At 40.2% G+C, this 22,978-nt stretch overlaps 1 protein-coding gene across 1 annotated transcript in view; it reads right to left on the bottom strand.

Moving 5' to 3' along the window:
• FREM1 (FRAS1 related extracellular matrix 1) overlaps positions 1 to 22,978 on the bottom strand; it is a 132,589-nt gene that overhangs the window by 87,145 nt on the left and 22,466 nt on the right. Inside the window, exons 7-12 of the mRNA XM_057722279.1 lie at positions 19,895 to 20,026; positions 17,443 to 17,787; positions 11,894 to 12,036; positions 3,739 to 3,935; positions 2,926 to 3,016; positions 1,405 to 1,572 (exon numbers count right to left, since the gene is read on the bottom strand). Coding sequence (XP_057578262.1) covers positions 1,405 to 1,572; positions 2,926 to 3,016; positions 3,739 to 3,935; positions 11,894 to 12,036; positions 17,443 to 17,787; positions 19,895 to 20,026 — 1,076 coding nt within the window. The remainder of the gene's footprint in view (positions 1 to 1,404; positions 1,573 to 2,925; positions 3,017 to 3,738; positions 3,936 to 11,893; positions 12,037 to 17,442; positions 17,788 to 19,894; positions 20,027 to 22,978) is intronic.

Genomic DNA, 22,978 nt, shown 5'->3' with positions numbered 1-22,978 from the left:
TGTGTGAGCTCTTGGACCCATCTTCTACCCCAAATTGCAAGCTCAGAGGCTGGAGGGGTCAAGCCAGTGATGCGAATGAGTGTCCTGAGTTGCGTGGGGACTTTGGTGATTGGAGAATACGCCCTGTCCAACTGCTGCAGGGTGGGGGTAAGTGGACTCACTGTTGCCAGAGCCTCCGAATTTTCAGGAGTAGCCGTAAATCCAGACTTGATACGAAACCTCCTGATGTTTAAGTGCTGGCAACTCATTATTTTCAAATATTCTTTAGACTCATCAGAACGTGTGTGGGTTGGGTAAGCCCCTTGGTCCCTCGGGTTGAGACCTCTGCCCCACACATTTGGGCAGGTGTAGAGATGGTGAGGAGAGCACAGGAAAGGGAGCATCTGTGCTTTCCTGGCTATATCACAGGTGGGTACCTGGGAAGGTGGCCTCTTTCCTCAGGGATGAGACATGTGTGAGTTCTAGTCCCCTCTGGTTCCTAATGAATGTACAATCACACTTTGTCTTTTGACTTCTGAGGGAAAAAGCAAGCCTAGGAAGAGCCACACTTATTAACGCTAGCACTCTGATGGGGAGGGGCAGGTAGGGAACAAATTGTCATTATGAAACCCAGCCCCGTAGGTAAGATGCACAAGGCAGCATCGTCTTTGCAGTTTGATTTTAATGAGAGACCCAAGTGCTTTAAAGCTTACACAAACATTGGGGAGTGGAACAGGACACGATACAAGGGTCTATCAATTCATTTTGGAAAATTAAAGAGATTATTTAGATGACAGAGCAGCATAGCTGGCCTGCGGGGAGAGCAAATAAGCCTGTCTGGTTGCTAAGAGACTCCTAATTTAATCCCCTTTCCCTGATCAACATGTGAAACTCAGCAGAAAGGAAAGGAAATGAAAGAGATTTTGATGAAGCTTTGAAAATAATGCCAAATTCACCTTTTAGATAGACAGTCCCATAGGAGGTGAAGGACTTTCCTTCCCATGGTTTTTTCCCTACACTGTAGCTGGAAAATAAAAAAGTTCTTTGAAGTAGCTTAAAGAGAAGTTAGTATTTCGAGTAAGTCTCCTTTTTTATTTTTTTATTTTTTTTTTGGCTTTAGGTACCAAGTCTTTCTAAAGTTTTTTATTCTGGAACATTTCCCCAGTCTTTATTGTTTATGACATTGACATTTTTGAAGAAATCTTTTCTCTTCCCCTGCCTGCCTTTGTCACAGTGATATGTTTTTTTTAAAGGACTTTTATTGAGATATAATTGACATACAATAAACTGCATAAATTTAAAGTACACAATTTGATTTTTTTTTCCTTATTACTAATGTATATATGGCTCAAGTAAGTCTTTACAATTCTTTCTTTCGTTAGGTCTTCCCTCCTTTTCACCCTTCATATCAAGCATCATACCGACCTCAGGGACCTGGTTGTCCACCGGAAGAATCGTGATGTTAAAGCAGATCCCGTACAGAGTGCCACCATGCTGCTTCCCGACAGAAAAGGCAAACTGCACGTGTCGTGGGTGGGGGCCTATATCTTTCATGGGTGGCATGTAGGCCACTTTCATATAGTTCACGGCATGCTGCAAAGCAAACAGAGATGGATGTGCGTGTGCCGATTTGCCAGGATCAGAGACATTTACGGACCTAGGTCTAAGAGACCCCTCGTGTTCACTGATACAGAACCCCATAAATGCCACCATCAGCAGTCTGAAGGTTCTAATAAGCTCTACCTTACAGACCACATTTTCTAAAAGCAGGAGAGAAAAGAACACAGAAATTAAGTAACTACATCACGTGATTGAAGCCAGGCAACTCTATAAAAGATAGGAGACTTGCCTTTCAACCCAGCTCCACCACGAAGTAGCTGCATGATATTGGTCAAGCTACTTAAACTTGCAAGGCCTCTGTTTCCTTGTCTATGAAGTGAATAACATGATATAATAGTACTTAGCACATGGGTTGGCATGTGCTGAGCACATTTACAACCTGTAACTACAGCTGGATTCAGCAGCTCAGGGGTAGCTGCTGCCTAAACATCACCATCATTACTGAGACCACAGTCGGGTCTGCAGAGTATAGGCCACAGGAGTAGGGAGAGAGTAAATAAAGGATTTTGCAAAGCAGTAGATACCATGGGTTGAATTATGTTCCCCTCCCCTCCACACACACACACACAAAAAGATATGTTTAAGTCCTAACCCTCAGGACCTCAGCATGTGACCTTATTTGGAAACACGGTTGTTGCAGACGTCATTAGTTAAGGTAACGCCATACTGGAGTAGGGTGGGCCCTTAATCTAATCTAATTGTTTCCTTACAGGGAGAACACAGCCATGGGGTGACAGAGGCAGAGAGTGGAGTGATGATCTACCAGTCAAGGAATGTCAGATTGCCCACAGACCACTAGACGCTGCGAAGAGGTGAGGTAAGAACCTTGCCCCCACCCTCCCGTCCCCTCACAGAACAGGGTTTTGGAGGATGGTGGCCCTGCTGACATCTTGATTTGAGACTCTAGCCTCTGGAACTATAAGACAATATATCTCTGTTCTTTTAAGCCATCTACTTTCTGGTACTTGGCTATACCAGCCCTAGGAAACGAATATGGTAGGATTTTGGAAGCGCTGAATTTGATTGAATAAAAATATATGTACCAGGTCCCTAAATCAGAGCCCTAAACCAGCAACCGAAATTGATGCAAAAGACTGTGTTGAATTATAACAAGATTTTACAATCATATCCAGTTTGATCAAGCATTTTCAAATACATGTCACTTGCTTAATGGAAATGTACAAACAGAAAGACTATAGACATCAAGCATTTGTTGCTTGTGACAGATGTCAAAGGCCAATATTCTCAAGTGCAACACTGGGAAGCACTATACTCCTCAGAGGACACTTCCATCATGTTTGCCAACATTTGAGCACAGTACCATACCTGAGTGAATGACTTCAACCCTGGAGCTGCAGGGTTTTTGGTTAGCCTTGGTATGCTGTCCACCATGAATAATTTCCCTGCATCCAAGTGTCTAAAGAAAAATACAAGAGAACACATCAGCTCATTCTCCAAGTAAGAAAAATTAAATCCAACAGTAGCCCACAACCAAATTTTCCAAAGCTAAAAGTGCCCATTGTAGGAAGAAATCAAATGTTCCATCTTTATATTCCCTTTATATCAAGGGCAGGGAGGGGAGAGGTTCTAGCCTTAAGTCTAGTATCACGAATGCCATTCTCATCGTGACTGCAAAAAGTATGTACAGAATTTCTGCTCTGACATCATGAAACGGAATCTAACTGCAATGGGATGTAGTTAGATACTCATCCTAAAAACGTTCCCTCGCTATCCTTTAGTATATAATAAAAGCCTAAGGTATAGTCATGACATTTTCTGGATTGGAATCATAGAATATGACCATTTTTGTGACCTGAAATATCTAAAAATAAAGCTATGAAGACTCAGTACATTTACTAAAAAGATAAAAAGTATTCTCTTTAGAAAAAGGGATTAAAGACTGTTTTAAGCCTACCTAAGCTGAAGACACTACAAGCTGCAGGCCACTTACCAATTTATATAGAATTGAAGGGAGGTATGAGACAAGTTTGAGATTAGAAATAAATGCTGAATTGAACATATGTTCATGTCTGACCAATGAAGCAAGTGAAGCACAGGACTGTACACCGACACTTTCAACTCAATCCTAGAACACAACCCTCAACTAATAGCCCAGGTGATGACTTTTCATAGAGATACCTGTGGCTGGAGGGGAAAAATGGAGGAGTGGTTATTGTGTAGAGCAGCTCCCTGTCATATGATTCTGTATCTACAAAATGTAGATGTTTCTTAGTGATGTAGGCCACCTCCGTTTCCTTGACAACCAAATGCCGAGAAACTCCAGGAGCCTCTTTTGGAAGCTGGTCATCTACTGGAGTGATGTGAATGGTTACCACCTGGAGAGAAATTACCTGTACCATTAATTTGAAATACCAAAAAGACACCAAAAAAAAAAAAAAGCTACCCCACTATCATCCACTCACAGTTATGATTTTCAAAAACTCCCGTTTTATAATACACTTCCAGTGAAAAAATTCAGGAGCTATTAAGAACATGAGCTAAAAATGCAACATTCTCCATCCATTTTTCATTCTGTCTTAAGAATATAATTATCACAATTATAGTTCATGCAGCCATGAGTGCTAACAGAATGAGCATATAATACACACAATATGTTCCTGGTTTTATTTCTACACCTCCCTTTACCAACAACCTGGGCTTTCTTTTCCTCCTTCCACTCAGTCATAGATCCTGGAAACCTTGCCATAACTTTTGGTTCCTCTTTCTCTACCCACATATAACACATCACCAAGTCCCAGAGTTTGTACTTACAAAATTTTCTAAACAGTGACCACATCTTCCTCCCACAGCTGTCATTCCCACTGTCCTTGGCCTCGCTCCAGCTTTCATAATTTCCTTACATCATCACAATAGCTTTCCATCAGCCCTAAGTCCAATAACTAATCTTGACTTTTCATACCCCTGGTGTTATCTTTTAAAAAATACAAGTCAAATCAGGTTGTTCACTCAAAAATCTAAAATAAGATACAAATGAAGTTATCTACAAAACAGAAATGGACCCACAGACATAGAAAACAAATTTATGGTTACCAAAGGGGAAAGGCAGGGGAGGGATAAATTAGGAGGCTGAGATTAACCTACACACACTACTATATATAAAATAGATCACCACTCAATGTTTTGCAACAATCTATAAGGGAAAAGAATCTGAAAAAGAACATATCTATTTCTGTATAACTGAATCACTGTACTGTACCCCTGAAACTAACACACTGTAAATCAACCATACTTCAATAAAATTTTTTAAAAAATGTTTTAAAAAGTCTTAAACAACCACTCAGGAGGGATAGAATTATTCAGACTCCTTAGCATGGTATTCAAGATCCTTTGCAGTTTAGACACACTCTTTATTCCAACTCTTTTACTACCTCTCAACATTAATCCAGTACCCTGACTGTACGCAGTGGACCCAGTCCTAGTCCTCACACATGCCTGTATGCCCTGCATCAAGTTGTTTCTTCAGTCCAGAATGCTTTCCTCCTGCTTTATCCAGCAACCTGAGTCTTTCTTACCCTTGAAGGCTCTTCTTGAAATGTTCTCCAATTTCTCAGTTGGAATTAATTGTTCTTGAATTTTGGTTATCCCTTGACAAACAACATTATTTCATTGTCTTTTTTTTTTTTTTTTTTTTTAAGGAACTTCCATACTGTTCTCCATAGTGGCTGCACCAATTTACATTACCACCAACAGAGCAGGAGGGTTCCCTTTTCTCCACACCCTCTCCAGCGTTTACAGCTTGTAGACTTTTTTTTTTTTTATTGGCTGTGTTGGGTCTTTTTTGCTGTGCGTGGGCTTTCTTTTTAGTTGTGGTGAGTGGGGACTACTCTTCGTTGTGGTGCACAGGCTCCTCATTGCCGTGGCTTCTCTTGTTGTGGAGCTCGGGCTCTAGGCACGTGGGCTTCAGTAGTTGCAGCATATGGGCTCAATAGTTGTGGCTCACAGGCTCTAAAGCTCAGGCTCAATAGTTGTGGCGCACGGGCTTAGTTGCTCCGCGGCATGTGGGATCTTCCTGGAGCAGGGATCGAACCCGTGTTCCCTGCATTGGCAGCCGGATTCTCAACCACTGCGCCACCTAGTAAGCCCCATTGTCTTGTATTATTATTTAGTAGTTTACATGTCAGTCTCTGCTGGACTGAAAGTTCCACAAGAGGGGGATCATAGTATAGAGCAAACCACAGGGAATTTGTAAGTGAACAGACAGATAAAGTCCTGGGTAAACCACGTAGTAGTTACTGATCTTGAACAAGTCACTCAAGTTTTTTTGAGTGTCAGTTTTCTTATTTGTAAATTAAGCATAATACCAACAACCACAGAATTTTATGAGGATCAAATATCACTATGTAGATAAAATGTCTGGCACATACTATGTGCTCAATAAATATTTTGTTCATTTCTGTAGCTCTACCGCATCTGACACCATATTTTGTAGATAGGAGGCACTTCATCAGTGTTTCCTCACTGAATGAGTCAACATGCCCTGTTTGTGATGTTAAGAATTTTCTCAAACATTCACAGATTTGGGTCTTGCATGAGGGCAAAGAGACTTTGCCAAACAGCTTTTATCATCATCTTTTTTTTCTTTTTTTTAACAATAATCCATGACTTGGAGAAAGCAATTACTCTCTCTTGAAATGGTACATTTGCTTGGCATCGTGGGTCATTGCGCAGCCTGATGCATGAAAGTATTCCGACTCTGGTTTTGACTTATTTTAATATTGTCACTGAAGTACGAACAGCAATGCAAATTTTTCTAAGATAATGGTGTTCACAATAACCAATTTGAAAATGAAGAGGATTTCTTTATTAAATTAACATACAAAGCAAAAACTAAAACATGGTTAAGATTTTGTTATGATACAAAAAAGACTGGAACATCAGCTCAGCTACCTACAAGCTTTGCTGCCTGGGGCAAATCGTTTAATCCTTTTGGGCTTAGCTTTTCTCTCTTTACACTGGGAATAATAAGCACAGTGAGTACCTGGTAGTAGATGCTCAATAAATTAATTCCCTGTCTCCATCCTTCATTACTTTTACAAAAGCATACAGCATATTTACTACTCCATTATGAAGCATTTTAACAATTAAAAACTAAACCCAGTTATCAAAATAAAGGAACACAATGACAGTCATTTCTCCAGTTTCCTAGAATCTGTGTCATGATTTTGTTTCCTATGATAGTTTTTTTGTTAATCTTCAAAGTTCAGAAATTCTCTATGGGACCTCCCAGCCATGGTGTGGAGGAGTGAGCCTCCACTTAATTGAAAAACTGGATTTAATAAGGAAACAATAGTTATTGTGCCTTCAAAGAGACCATTCTCTAAGCTAATTTATTCTCCAGTGTGTTCTTGTGTAAAAAGAATGTACAAGCATGCTTTTTTATACCCCAATAGTAATTCACAGTGGGGACATTTGTCACCATGCTTTATAATAGCCTCAGTTGATGTGTCTTTACATATTTATGCATGTCCAAACAATTTGTGTGTGTGTGTGTGTGTGTTCTGTGGGGGAGAAAATTCCTATTTTAACAAACTCCATAGAGAAATAAAGTGTTCTTATTTTTACCAACATTTGATTGTTGGGAAAGGACCTAATTAAATACCCATTCCACACAGTGGAAAACTAGTGCTCACACCAGTCCCTGGGCTCTTCCTTGCTGCCTTCCCCTATGTGCATCCAGTTGACTTACAGCCACAAGCACCCACAGACAGATTTGCAGGGAATCAGAACATAAAGTAATAAATCAGCATATAAAATGACAACCTGACCCTGACCCTCAGAATTCAGCTCACAATAGAAGCTCCACCGGCTAGTATCTGCCATTCTTGTAGACCTGGGTTCTTAATCCCTTCTCTGCCCTGAGCTTTGATTGCTACCTGATTCCTTCTTTTGCATCTTCCTTTGAGATTATCCAGTGCTATTTCTCACCCCCAGGAATTATTTCCACTGTTAGTTTTGCCCACTCCACTTTCTGGTCTGACTTCTGATAAATGCCCACCCCGGTGTTTGTTCTCTCCTCTAGTCTTTTTTTTTTTTAATAAATTTATTTATTTATTTATTTTATTGGTTGTGTTGGGTCTTTTTTTGCTGTGGGTGGGCTTTCTTTTTAGTTGTGGTGAGTGGGGACTACTCTTCGTTGTGGTGCACGGGCTCCTCATTGCCGTGGCTTCTCTTGTTGTGGAGCTCGGGCTCTAGGCACGTGGGCTTCAGTAGTTGCAGCACATGAGCTCAATAGTTGTGGCTCACGGGCTCTAAAGCGCAGGCTCAATAGTTGTGGCACACGGGCTTAGTTGCTCCGCGGCATGTGGGATCTTCCTGGAGCAGGGATCAAACCCGTGTTCCCTGCATTGGCAGGCGGATTCTCAACCACTGCACCATCTAGGAAGTCCTCTCCTTTAGTCTTGTTTCATTCCTTCCTCCCACTTCTCCTACAGGCCTTTGTGGCATCTGCTTCCTTTCTTCCTGTTTCTTAGTCCTCTTTCTGAATCTCTGTTCTATCCTTATGTTTCCCTCTCCATTATACTGCTAATGTTACTCCCTCCCGGATTAAGATCTAAGGTATAAACTCGATAAAGCCCTCTACTGAGAAGAATAAAGAAGAAAACATTTTCTTTTTTTTTTTCTTTTTCTGGTTAGCTTTATCGAGACTACTTTACATACAATGAACTGCATTCAGTTTAAGTATATAATTTGATGAGCTTTGACAATCTTATATACCTGTCAAGGCACCACCACAGTTAAGATACAGAATATTGGGGCTTCCCTGGTGGCGTAGTGGTTAAGAATCTGCCTGCCAATGCAGGGGACATGGGTTCAAGCCCTGGTCCAGGAAGATCCCACATGCCACAGAGCAACTAAGCCCATGCGCAACAACTACTGAGCCTGTGCCCTACAGCCTGCGAGCCACAACTACTGAGCCAACACACTGTAGCTACTGAAGCCCGCACACGCCTAGAGCCCATACTTCACAACAAAAGAATCCACCGCAATGAGAAGTAGCCCCCACTCTCTGCAACTACAGAAAGCCTGCGTACAGCAATGAAGGCCCAACATAGCCAATAAGTGAGTAAGTAAATAAATAAATAAATAAAAAGATACAGAATATTTTCCATGGATTTGCCCCCTTTTTCTCTTTTGGTTGGTTTGTTTGGTAGTATTTCATTGTATAGATATAACACAGTTTTTTAAACCAGTCTTCTGTTGAAGAGCACTTGGGTGCTGATGCAAATAATTCTGGAATAACCTAAGAAAATATTTTTCAAAAGCAAATTGAGTAGGTGGGGCTTTATTTGATGACAGTCACGGAGACCAAGATAGAAAGAGAGGGGGGTTCTTACTAACATCTTGTTGACGTGCAGCTAGATCTCTCAGTAGGAGTATGTAGATGGGAAAGGTGAGAGGAGGTAAGAAGCATCTCCACTTGTGTAGCTTCCTTCCTGCTTTAAATAGAATCGCACCTGAGAAGACCTTTGGTTTCTCCCCCTATGAAAGGAAGTGTTCTAACAGTATGGCCAAAACAATCCTGGGCCTGAGTTTAATCTTCAGTGACTGGGGAACCTTCTGATCACAAAAGCTCCCATCAAGCAATCATTTCATCTGGACTTACCGTTGAACAGCTGAAAGTTACAGACTTTGTTGAATATTTTAAATACATTTTTATTTGTAGGACATGACTGGATACTTGCCCAAATTGAAGATGCAATCATCAAAGAAACTAGATGATCACTTGAGTCCCTTAGAAATTGGAGCTTCAGTGGTGATATCACGGTATTACAGCAGAGAAATGCTTATTACCAGCACACACACATGCAAAACACTTGTTTTGTTGTTGTGTACACACTAATTCCTGGAAATTCTCATTCCCAGAAACTCTAAAGCTTTACACTTATTACCTACCCATCTCACTCCTTCCCCAGTCCCCACCAAATGTTTGGGTCCTCTTATCTCCCCCTTGTTTCTATAAGAGCTGAAGGAACCAGAGTTCATTTTGGAACCAACAGACAGTTCTTGAGGTTCTACTCTGAGTCAGGTAGCAAGATCTGAAGACACAGAGATGAATAAATCAGGATCCCTGTCTAAATGAGCTCATGGTTGATCCAATAAAATAAATAATGGCCTTACATTGTAGTACTTTGATATCAGATTACATAAAAGCACCAGATGGCCAAGCCTGGGGAAATGGGCATGGAATAGGAGCATCACAGAATGATTCCTGGAGCAGGTGATGCTATAGCTGAGAGACAGTCCAGAGTCTGAATAAGGTAAATCTGCCACAGATCAGAAGAGGGAGAGCTGGGGGAAAATGGACACTAGATGAACTCTACTAAATATACTGCTACTGTATCAATGAATTTTAATTGTCAATTATAAAGATGTGGCTAATCCCTTCTATTCTTAAGAGACTATGTGAAGGATTTGGAGGATAATCTAGTCCAAAAAAGATGAAGGTTGAAACTAAAGCAATGACAGTGAGGGGCGGGAGAGTAGAGATAGATGAGAGAAATTTCTCAAGTAGATTTAGTAAGACTAGCTGACCAATTGGTTAGGCAGATACTGGAGAGAAAGTGGGTAGGGATAACTTCAAAGATTCTAGTTACAGTGGTTTCATGCAAGTTTTCTGGGAAATATGCTAAATGTCTTGTGAACATGTTGAGTTTAAAATGAATGTAGAGATGTCAGGTAGAGATGTAGGTACACAAGTCTGAACTGGAGAATATTTAGGAGTCAAAAAATAGGCAGTACATGAAAACAGAGCAAAATTCTCCCTTTCTTTTTCTCTCTGTTTCTCTGCTTCCCTGTTTCTCTCTCTCCCTCCCTCCCTTCCTCTCTCTCCTCCTCTCCCTCTTCCCACCCTCCCTTTGTTTTTCTTTCTCCCTCCACCCTTCCCTTCTTTCTTCCCTCCTTCCCCCTCCAACATAGATTAAGAAGATGAATAAAAGCAGAAAAAAATATGATTATGACTTCTTTAGAAGCCCATCCATCATGGGAATAAACTTATAACCAGATCTATAGAATTCAGTCTGACTTATTTGCCAAGATTTACAACTAATTTTATTTCAATAAAGTTTTCACTTTTTCTTAAAGTTTGGTCTTTACTATAGAGGAAACTGACATCTATATTTGTGGCCATGAAAAATATGATCTATAAAACATACAATAGCAGATTAGGAAAAAGAAGTCCTAAATTTTCTATTTTTAAAAAGGTCTATAGTTTGCTAAAAGTGATTTGGTATTCTAGTCAGAAAGCTCAGTTTGAATGGATACAACAAAAGATTTAGGAATAAATCCTATTAATAGTTTTCATTTTGGATTATCAAATCAACTAAGGTCTCAAGCAAATATGTAACCTAGAAAAGGCATAATTATATACATTGATAAAAAGAGGAAGCTGTTATTTGTAAAGGAATTGATTTTTTTCTTATTTTCCATTCCCTCTTAATAGGAAGCATCTACTACCTTCAGTTTCTGGGCTCTAAACATCATTTTGTTACCTTTATCTTGGCAAACAGATGAATAGCTCAATCATCTATGCATTGGCTAATGTCAGTGACTATGACACTATGAGATGATGCTATAAAACCAATAGGGACACTACATGTAGTGGGTGTCACTTATTTTCAGAAGTTTTCACTTTTATCCATCCCTACCACCAACCATTCCTCTCCTTGCAAGTAGTCTACCCTCTTATAGTTGCCCAGATCCTTCCTTTTCTGTAATTTCTATAGGATGATGTCTCCTTATTTTTGTATTCTATATATTTAAATAATATCCTTGAGTGGTAGTAAAAAACCCTTAGTTATTCAAAAGCAGTGTTAAATAATTGCTAATACATTTATTGAGTACTTAACTATGTGCCAGGAAGCTCTCAGTACTTACATGTGTTATGTCACTTACCCTCACAATCGCTCTATAAGGAAGTTGTTTTACAGATAAAGAAACTGAGGCACAGTTTCTAACCACTACACATAAAATAAGTTAGTGAGTTTTCTGGTTTGTTTGTTTTTGAGTGTTATGAAGCAAGCAAATTTCATGAGGTGCTCTGTATAAAGGGGTCCCATGTTTAAATAACCTTGGAAACACTGCCTACATGGAAATTTACATAACTCTTTGGAAAAGTAAATGTCAGAGCAGTTATGTCACAAAGAAATTGACTTAACTTTGCTTAATCCTTTGCTTCTCAAACTCTGAAATGTTTTCATGTAGTTTCTAATAACATCTTCCAGAACTGATATCTGTGGACAAAACTTTGGGAAGGTGTTCACAGATGGACTCTTACCTGTGGCACTGAGAGATTTGGAGGTTCATGACTGTCCCACAGGACAAATTCAAATGAATCTTCAAAGATTTCTCCACCAAAGTGACGATAGTAAATAATGCCATTGAATAGATCCCTCTGAAGGAAGCCAGGGACAGGATAGCCTATTGGGTCCACAAAATACCACATACTTTTATAAAAGTCTGCCAGGTGTTGGGATATAATGATATTAGATTTATCTGCACAAGTTTTCTCTGCCTAGTATGTTGTATCCAAAGAATCTTTTTTTAAATTGAGGTATAGTTGATTTACAACAGTGTGTTAGTTTCAGGTGTACAGCAATATAATTCAGTTATATATATATATACACACATACATACACACATACACATATATATATTTTCCAGATTCTTTTCTACTGTAGATTATTAGAAGATACTGAACATAGTTCACTGTGCTATACAGTAAATCCTTATTGCTTATCTATTTTGTGTATAGTAGTTTGTCCAAGGAATCATTATTAAATGCTTTTATCAAAGCTTATAAATAAAGCAGAAAAATTAAAGCCACTCCATCTGTCTTAATATATAGAAAAATTAGCATTAGAAAAATATTTTTAAGAAATAGTCTTAAGTTCAGCCAAGATGGCAGAGGAGAAAGACCCTGAGCTCACCTCCTCTAATGGACACACCAAAATCACAACTATCTGCAGAACAACCATCGATGAAAAAGGCCAGAAGCTACCAGGAGAGCTTCTACAACTGAAGATATAAAGAAGGAACCACAAGGAGAAGTGGTGGGGGCAGAGGAGTCACAATACAGTCAAGCCCTACACCCCAGGGTGAGCAATGCACAAACAGGGGAGTAACAACAACTGCAGAGTTTCCCCCAAAGGAGTGAGAGGTCCACGGCCCATGTTGGGCTCCCCAGATGGCGGAGGTCCTGCCCTTGGGAAGATGAGCCCCCAGAGCATTTGGCTTTGAAGGCCAGTGGGGTTAATTTTGGGAGTCCCGGAAGGTTGGGGGAAATAGAGACTTCACTCCTAAAGGGCACACAAAAAAATCTCACATGCTCCTGGACCCAGGAAAGAAGTAGTAATTTGATAGTAGCCTGGGTCAGAACCACCTCCTGACCTAGGAGAATCTTCCAGAGAAACAGGGGGCAGCTGCAGCTCACCCTGAGGACACAGAAACTAGCAACAGCCACTTTTGGGAAATTGTTCTACCACAGGGACACGGGCGCTGGCAGGCGCCATCGTGGAATCCTCCCTCCAGCTTATTAGGGCCAAGATCCGGTCCTGATCCAGCCCACACACCTGCAGGCTCCAGTGTTGGGAGGCCTCAGGCCAAGAAACTAACTGGGTGGGGACGCAGCCTCACTCATCGGCAGACAGGCTGCCATCAGACCTCCCGAGTGAACAGTTGCTTCTAGACATGGCCCTGTCCACCAGAGAGCCCAGGATCCAGCTCCACCCACCACCGGGCAGGCCCCACCTCCAGAATAGCCCAGGCCCCAGCCCCACTCTCCAGGGAGCCTGCTGTAGCCTCCAGACTAGTTTCATCCACCAGGGGGCAGACATTAGCTGCAAGAAAACCACAGCTCTGCAGCCTGCAAACAAGGCCTGCCCACTAGCAGGCCAGAACCTGCACAGGGACCAGCTGGACCATGGTCCTGCCCACTAGCAGACCAACACAAGCTACAGGACTCCCCAGACCTCGCACCCAACTGTGTCAGGAAGTAGTCTTACCCACCAGTAATCCAAAATCAGCTCCAGGACCCTGGCTCTGCCTGCCAGTAGGCCAGCACTAGCCCCAGAACCTGGTTCAACCCACCAGTGGGCAGGCAACAGCCCCAGAGTCACCTGGACCTTGACTTTACCCAGCAATGAGCCAGCACTAGCCCCAGGGCCGCCTGTGGTTCCACAGTCAGCACCACCTTATGACCCAGTCTCACCAACCAGCAGCCAGCAACACCCACACAAGGCAGGGCCTGGCAATCAGCTGTACCAGGGGCAAATGAAGCCTACAAGACTGCCTGAATAGTCAGCCCACCACAATGGAAGGATAACGTGGCCCTCATGGAGAGAACCCCTAGAGCACACAGCTTGGGTGATGAGATGGGGAGTGCACTGCTGGGACACATAGGATGTCTCTCACAAAAGGCTACTTCTCCAAAGAAATATAACTAACCTACCAGATACAGAAAAATAAAAACAGTGACCTAGGCTAAATGGGGCAACAAAGGAATGTATTTCAAACAGATAAGATAAACCCCGGAAGAACTAAGTGACGTGGAGATAGACAATCTACCTGAGAAAGAGTTCAGGGTAGTGATCGTAAAGATGATCAAAGAACCCAGAAGAAGAAAGGATGCACAGGGCGAGAAGTTAGGTTTTTAATAGAGTTAGAAAATATGAAGAATAACCAAACGAGATGAAGAATACAATAACTGAAACGAAAAATACACTACAAGGAATCAACAGTAGGGACTAAATGATACAGAGGAACTGATCAGCAAGCTGGAAGACAGAGTGGGGAAAATCACCAATGCTGAACAGACAAAAGAAAAAAGAATGAAAAGAAATGAGGACAGTTTAAGAGGCCTCTGGAACAACCTCAAGCACACTAATATTCACATTATAGGGGTCCCAGAAGGAAAAGAAAGAGAGAACTTACCAACATATTTGAAGACACAATAGCTGAAAATTTCCCTAACCTGGTAAAGGAAACAGATATCTAGCTAAGTCTAGGGAGTAGAGAGTCCTATACAGGATTAATTCAAAGAGGAACACACCAAGACATATTGTAATTAAAATGGCAAAATTAAAGATAAAGAGAGGATATTAAAAGTGGCAAGGGAAAAGCAACAAGTAACATACAAGGAAACACCCATAAGGCTATCAGCTGAATTTCAACAGAAATTCTGCAGGACAGAGAGAGAAGCACAATATATTTAAAGTGAGGAAAAGGAAAAACCTACAACTAAGAATATTCTACCCAGCAAGGCTCTTGTTGAGATTTGATGGAGAAATCAAAAGCTTTACAGACAAACAAAAGCTAAAAGAGTTCAGTACCACCAAATGAGCTTAAAAAGAAATGTTAAAGGAACTTCTCTAAGAGAAAAAGAAAATACCACAACCAAAAAGGTGAAAACAGCAAAAGTAAAAGGCTCATCAGTAAAGGCAAACATACAGTATAAAGGTAGTAAATCATCCACACACAAAGATAGGAGGAAGATTAAAAGACAAAGGTAGTAAAATCATATATATCCATAATAAGCAGTTAAGGGATACACAAAACAATTAGATGTAATATATGACATCAAAAACAGTAACTGTGAGGGGAGGAGAGTACAAATGCAGGGTTGTTAAAATGTATCTGAAACTAAGACACTGATGAAAGAAACTGAAGACACAAACAGATGGAAAGATATACCCTGTTAATGTACTGGAAGAATTAAAATTGTTAAAATGACCCTACTTCCCAAGGCAACCTACAGATGCAATGCAATCCCTATCAAAATATCAAGGGCTTTATTCACATAACTAGAACAAATATTTTTAAATCTGTATGGAAACACAAAAGACCCTGAATTGCCAAAGCAATTTGAGAAAGAAGAAAAGAGCTAGAGGAAACATAATCACTGACTTCAGACTGTATCACAAAGCTACAGTAATCAAAACAGTATGATACTGGCATAGAAGCAGACACATAGACCAATGGAACGAAATAGAGAACACAGAGATAAACCCACGCACTTATGTACATTTAATCTACAACAAAGGAGACAAGAGTACAGAATGAAGAAAAGACAGTCTCTTCAATAAGTGGTGCTGGGAAAACTGGACAGCTACATGTAAAAGAATGAAATTAGAACATTCTCTAAGACCATATAAGAAAATAAACTCAAAATGGGTTAAAAACCTAAATGTAAGAGCTGATACCATAAAACTCCTAGAAGAAAACAAAGGCAGAACACTCTTTGACATAAATTATAGCATTTTTTTTAGATCTGTCTCCTAAAGCAAAAGAAATAAAAGCAAAAATAAATAAATGGGACCTAGTTAAACTTAAAAGCTTTTGAACATCAACAAAACAAAAAGGCAACCTACTGAATGGGAGAAAATATTGCAAATGATATGATCAGTAGGGGTTAATACCCAAAATATACAAACAGCTCATACATCTCAACAGCAAAAAAACAAACAACTGGATTTAAAAATGGCAGAAGACCTGAATAAACATTTTTCCAAAGAAGACATACAGATTGCCAACAAGCACATGAAAAGATGCTCAATATCACTAATCATCAGAGAAATGCAAGTGAGATAGCACTTCACACCTTCAGAATAGCTATCATCGAAAAGAACACAAATAAAAAATGTTGGCAAGAATGTGGAGAAAAGGGAACCTCATACACTGTTGGCAGGAATGTAAATTGGTGAAGCCATTGTGGAAAACAATATGGAACTTTCTTAAAAGACTAAACATAGAACTACCATATATCCCAGCAATTCCACTCCTAGATATATACCTGAAAAAAATGAAAACACTAATTTATAAAGATATATGCACCCCACGTTCACTGTAGCACTATTTACATTAGCCAATACATGGAAGCAACCCACATGTCCATCAACAAATGAATGGACAAAAAAGATGTGATACACACACACACACACACACACACATAATTGAATACTATTCAACCATTAAAAAGAATGAAATTTTGCTGTTTGCAACAACATGGATGGACTTGGAGGGTATTATGCTCAATGAAATGTCAGAGAAAGACAAATAATGTATGATATCACTTACATGTGGAATCTAAAAAATACAATCTAAAAAAATCTAAAAAGTAGTGAATATAACAAAAAAGAAACAGACTTACAGATATAGAGAACAAAGTAGTGACTACACGTGGGGAAAGTGAAGGGGGAGGGGCAATATAGGGGTATAGGATTAAGAGGTTCCAACTACTATGTATAAAATAAATAAGCTCCAAGATATATTTCACATGGGGAATATAGCCAATATTTTATAATAACAATAAACGGAGTATAATGTTTAAAAATTGTGAATCACTATGTTGTACACCTGGAACTTACATAATATTGTACAACTATATCTCAAATTTTTAAAAATCAGTTAAAAATAAAATAAAATTTTAAAAATAGAATCAGTCTTAAATAAAACTGCTTGATACCTATTTTGTCAAGCTCCTGACCTACCTACTTCAAAAAGTAGTTATGAAATTATTCTAACAAAATTTAAATGAATGGTATTCATGAAATTTCTTTATCAACAATCTAGAATAGGTCAAATATATCTCTTCAACATTATTTGTTCTATCACCTTGCATAGGAGACTTAATTTTTCATAGTGTAATGGTTACCTTGAAGCCCAGCTCTGGAAGTTTCTGGATTCCAGATGGATAGATCGACTTAACCTAAATCTCAGGCTTCCCATCTATGAAATGGGAGTAATAATAATAGAATCTTACCTCATAAACTTGATGCCCTCTCTTAGCACAAATTCTGACACAAATGATCTTAACTGCCCAGAACTTACCTATCACTCCTGGCGCTGGCCTCTTCACGATCTCTCCAGCCTGCGGCGGTTTTGTGATATTAAAGAAGATGTAGTCATCACTGGAGTCCATGTCTGAAGCTCTCAGCATGGAACCCTGGATCAGTATGATCTGCCCCTCCTCCAGTTCAATCACAACATTGGTTATGAGGAATGGTGGACTATCGTCTTTCGGCAAGATGTTGATGGGAAACTTATGTCGGATGCTGTGTTGGCCATCGAATATCCTGAAGACCACAAAGTCTTTGGTGGAGTCACTGTCGTCATGATGATATCGAACGACTCCCGCCTGAAGGTCAGCCACAGTGAAAAGAAACCCCTTCCCCCCTGATGGAAAGAACAGAGATGGAGAGGAATGAAAATGGTGGGGAGGCAGCAGGTTAGTGAAAGCAACACTATAGGAGAGGGCGTCAAATGGAAAGTGGTGCAGCCAATGCTTCCCTCACCTGGAAAAAAAAATAGATTGCTTGGTAGGCTCTGGGGCTCCAAAGACCTGATTTTAAATACTGGCTGTAACACTTATTAGCTGGGTGGACTTGGGCAAGGTATTTAATTTATTTGAGACTCATCTATAAAGCAGAGATAATAATACCTACCTAACACTCCCTCTTAAGGATGAAAGGACTCAAACAATAATGTACTACCATAACTATTCATTGTTCTTCAACCTATTATCCTCATCCGATGATACTCATTTTAGAGTAGTGGTCTCGAACGACCAGCATCAGCACCACCTGGGAAGTCACTATAAATGCAAGTTCTCAGGCCCTACCCCAGACCTACTGAATCAGAAATTCTGCTGGTAGGGCCCAGCAGTCTATGTTTTATCAAGCCCTCCAGGAGGCTAATGCACGCTAAAGTTTGAGAATCACTGGTTTAATGACCAAGAGCTAGAACTCTGGTAGCAAATGGCCTGGGTTCAAATCCCAGCTCGGCCACTTTCCACACGGACAAGTCAATTTCTCTAAGTCTCCGGTTCCAATTTGCAAAATGAGTATAATAATAGCACCTTGCTTCACAAAGTTGATGTGAGATAAAGTATGTAGAATGCTTTGTACAATGTGGCACAAAGTAAATGCTTAATAAACATCTGCACTATTTTCTACCTCCTCTGAGCTGGAACATCATTGCATTCTGAGCTATGACTCTTCACTTCATTTCTATAGTATTGATAAACATTGCTTCATTCTGCACAAACTATTACAATTCTTGATGGCAGGTGTCCCATCTCTCTCCCCACTCCAGATGGTCTTATGGATTAAACATGACTATAATGAACACTATGAGTTACCTGCCCAACAGACACTTTCTGCTTCCTCCTCAGTAACAGAATCCTAGTTTTATTTGGAATGGCAATATGACCATTTAAAAATGCTCAGGTTCCCAGACTCTGTTGCACATAGGTGGATAGTATGTAACTTGATAAGAGATATAATCAGACTTCATTGTATCAGACTCCCGGGAAAAGTTGTAAAATAGAGCAAACTTAGATGGCATAACATTTTTATTGTTCCTTTTCTTTATTCCTTCCCCTAATGCTGATTAGAAGCCTAGAGGTGTAGGCACCATTCTGTGACCACTGACAGAGTAGAAAGGAGCTGCTGGCATCATGAATACAGAATACCTACCTCGTGCAACTTGTCACAAGTAGAAAGTGACTCAAATTTTTAAGCTTCTGTAGTTGGGTTTGCCTTACATGCAGCTGAACATCCATCCTAACTGATACATCCAGCTTAAGCTAAGCTCCCACTGTCCTGGGATTAGGTAAGAGAATTTATCATTTTGCTTTTGATTTTATTTTTTCAGAATTCCCTAATCACAAACAATGAGAGATAAGAGCTCTCTTTCTACTTCATAGTTAGGCAAACTAAGAGGATAATGGAATGAAATCCTCTGAGCTCATTACAAGGAATGGACTATATTATCATGAAGTATGGATATTTGTATTAGGGCCATTACCTTGTTAACCATTGTCCTTATAATTATAAATTCATTTCTTTTGAACTACAGTGACTGCTACTAATAACATAATAGGATAATTATTACTAAAGTATTAAAAAAACATAAGTTTTTCTGCTTTTCACTGCATTTCCGTGAAGCAGAGAAATGAAAAGGAAATATTTTGTCTTAGAACTAGGATAAGATAATCAGTTAAGGAGTATATTTAGAAGGAGTCCTACATGGCTTCAGAAAGCAAATCTCAGATTCAAATAATGACTCAAGTACAAAAGACCATTCATAAGGGGTCATCCATTGATTTGAGCATCCTAATACAAAAGCCAATGGTTTCAAGATCTCCGGATCTGGGGATTTATCATAATTCACTTAGAAATGGAGCCCAAGAGATACTACATATATCCTGTTAAATATGATTTGCTTTTGGAGAAAATATTTCTTGGTTTTTTTTTCTAAATTACAAAGTTTGTTCATTCACCTCTCAGAGTAAGCCGTCCATGCTGCAGGCCATCCACAATGACCACCTGGACAGCATCAATGTCATCACTGTCGACAATCTGAAACTGTTCCCAAGTGATGGCCCGAGACTGTCCCTCCAGGAGATTCAGGCCTACAAGAGAAAACAAAAAACTGTCCTGGAAAGTTCTATGACATGCCAAGATGTCTACTTTAAGATTAATGAATTTTCACTCACAAAACTAGGTAAAAATTGTACCTTCAAAAGCTTCTCAAGAAACTGGAATTTAGCTTTTATTTTAAGTAATATTTTTACTATTAGTGCCATTAACTCCAACCTGACAACTGGTTCCTTATGCTATATCCTTTAGAGGCATGATGGTGCCAAAAATAAATACTAGAAGGAAATAACAGATGTTATGTTCACAGCGGTCTCTAGTTGAAAAATGTCCACAAGGAATTTTTCAAAGGCTGCATTCATATATTTTATACATAAATGGACAGGAGTCAGAAGTGCTTTTACACATAAATTATAAGAGCATAAGTATCCCATGGGATAGAGAATTAAAGTGGTTAAATATGCAATTACAGAGCTACTGCCGTAGGGGAGTGTTTAATGGTGTTAGGAAGAGTCTGACACTTTGTAATGAGGGCTGTGTTTTAGTCTAGAAGGGACTTTTGTAACTAAAGGATTTAAAAAATAAAGCCTTCTCCTTGGACCCAGCATACTGGACGGAGTCTGGGGAGAGAATAAGTGCTGCTCAGAGCAAGAATACAGATTCCGGACTAAAAGCTGCAGCTAGAGACAGTGAGCTATAGCATCATCAACCACTCCCATTACCCGGCAGAGCTGGGGGCAAACAGACTGAAGAGAATCTTGAAAGGCAGCAAAGATTTTCAGAGAAATAAGTTGATGAAATTTAAAGACAGTGCACTGGTGGACCCAGTTAATGCTTCCCCTCAAATCTGCCCAGCTCCCCCCTGCCTCCTGGTATTGACCATGTGCCTGCTTTCCAGCTGGGGCAGCCCTAACAGACTTCCCACAGCCCCCACATCGTAAAGCTCTGGCTACCACCATTGCCTCACCTTCCGACGTTGCTGTCCTCAACTGCCCACCAGACCAAATTTTGGCATGACCTTCTTTGTGACCATGGCCCTCATCATGAGACTCAAGGAGTTTGTACAGTGGCTGCTAAGAAGAGCCAGGTAACACCACCTGGGCATGTGGGGAGTTAACATCCAGTGAGGCAAACTGACCAAGGTGAGAGAAGAGACGGAAGAAGCTGATGTGTTTGTTCACCCTTTCTCAACCCCACCCCTAACTCTTCGCACATAGAGTGGTTTCACCTCCTCCTGGAGACATCAGCATTATCAAGCAATCAGCTTTATTTTCTTGTAAAGCTATGATCAGCGCAGTCACACCACCTTTTTATTTGCCACCCGCAAACCCCCAACTTTCCTCCCGCTAACTGTAGTTGTCAGTAAAGGGTTGGTGCATATAATCTGCCTAAGGGGCTGTTTGCTAGGGAACCTGGGCTAAGACATATAGTTACCCACAAGGAATGAAGGAAGGAAGGAAGGAAGGAAGGAAGGAAGGAAGGAAGGAAGGAAGGAAGGAGGGAAGGAAGGAAGGAAAGAAGATAAGTAAGGATGGGTAGAAGGAAGGGAGGCAGGGAAAGAGGGACGGAGGACAAGCACATATAAAGAATCCCTGTGGCAGGTAATAAGGGTTTCGAAGCCAAGCGTGTACAGTACAGCACAGGACAAGGCACCATGGGATGCAGGAGAGGAGCAAGCACGAACACAAGAAATTTATATAGCAAGATATTAATGGTGGTTATGTCTCTGTGGTGGAGCAATGAGAGATTTTACTCACCCATTATTATTTCATTCATTTATTCCTTACTATTTATTCTACTTATTGTTCTCTCCAAGTTTTCAATGATGAACTTATATTAAATTCATAATAAATAAAATTTTATTATAAAAAGAATTCTGATGTCCAAAGTAGCCAAAACCAGATTTGGAGCTCTTAACAAGCCTAGGTTTCACAGATCACACACACACATGCAGACCATTAAGTCTCTAACCTCAAGCAATAATGTAATTATATGTGATTATTACTAAACTTCAGATCAACAAGTCATTCTTTTCTTGCATTATCCCTCAAACAGAAGTAGAGAAGGACAGAGAGCCAGATTATAAAGGATGCCCAACTAATGTTGTCCATCTCTACTGAAACTCATATACATACAAATATACACACATGGTGTTACCCATGTGCAAACACACACATATTCACACACACAAGCACAAGAGGTAATCAGTTTGAGCTGCCACTTGAGGATTTAAATCATACAGAGATATTTTCTGTGTTAACTGAATCTACCAACACTGCTTATAATTGTGTTTTGAATCCTCTTGATGGTATTAGTGAGAAAGGAAAAACATCTTTATTTACATTTCACATTTACATTTGATCTAAATATATATGTTGCATTTTAAGTCTACTCAGGAATGAGAGGCAGTGCAAAGCCTTCTTTTAAAAGAAATAAAGCAGGAGGAGATCAAGATGGCAGAGTAGGAAGACACAGAATTCACCTCCCCTCCGCCTCCCACCCCTGTGTACACATCAAAACTACATCTACGTATGGAGCAATTCTCACATGAAATGGACTGGAGACTGACAGAAATACCCTTATGCAACCAAGGCTGTAAGAAAGATCCACACGGAGTAGGGTAGGAAGGGAAGAGAAGCAATCAGGTTGGGACCTGCACTCCTAGGAGGGGACACAGAGGAGGAAGGGATTACAAGGGTGGCGATATCCCTAGGGAGTGAGTGGCTTGAACAATATATTGGTCCAATAGTGGGAGGATGAGTGCCCTTAGATGGTTTGAAAACCAGTAGGACTGACAACAGTTCTGTAAGAAATCTAGACTCTGCTCATGAAGAACACACACATTCTTGCTTACTCCCAAGACAAGGCAGAGAAAGCAGATTGAAACTGCCCAGGACTCTGGCCAGTTTCCTACAACTGCCTTAGTGCATTCCCTAGCCCATGTTGAGCACATTTTCCAGCCCCCCTTGCTCTAAGGCACAGTTCCC

The sequence above is a fragment of the Hippopotamus amphibius genome, chromosome 2 (genome assembly GCF_030028045.1).
Source record: "Hippopotamus amphibius kiboko isolate mHipAmp2 chromosome 2, mHipAmp2.hap2, whole genome shotgun sequence".
Lineage (NCBI taxonomy): Eukaryota > Metazoa > Chordata > Mammalia > Artiodactyla > Hippopotamidae > Hippopotamus > Hippopotamus amphibius.
The sequence above is the reverse complement of the archived record's forward strand: the minus strand, read 5'-3'. Positions and strand labels throughout refer to the sequence as shown.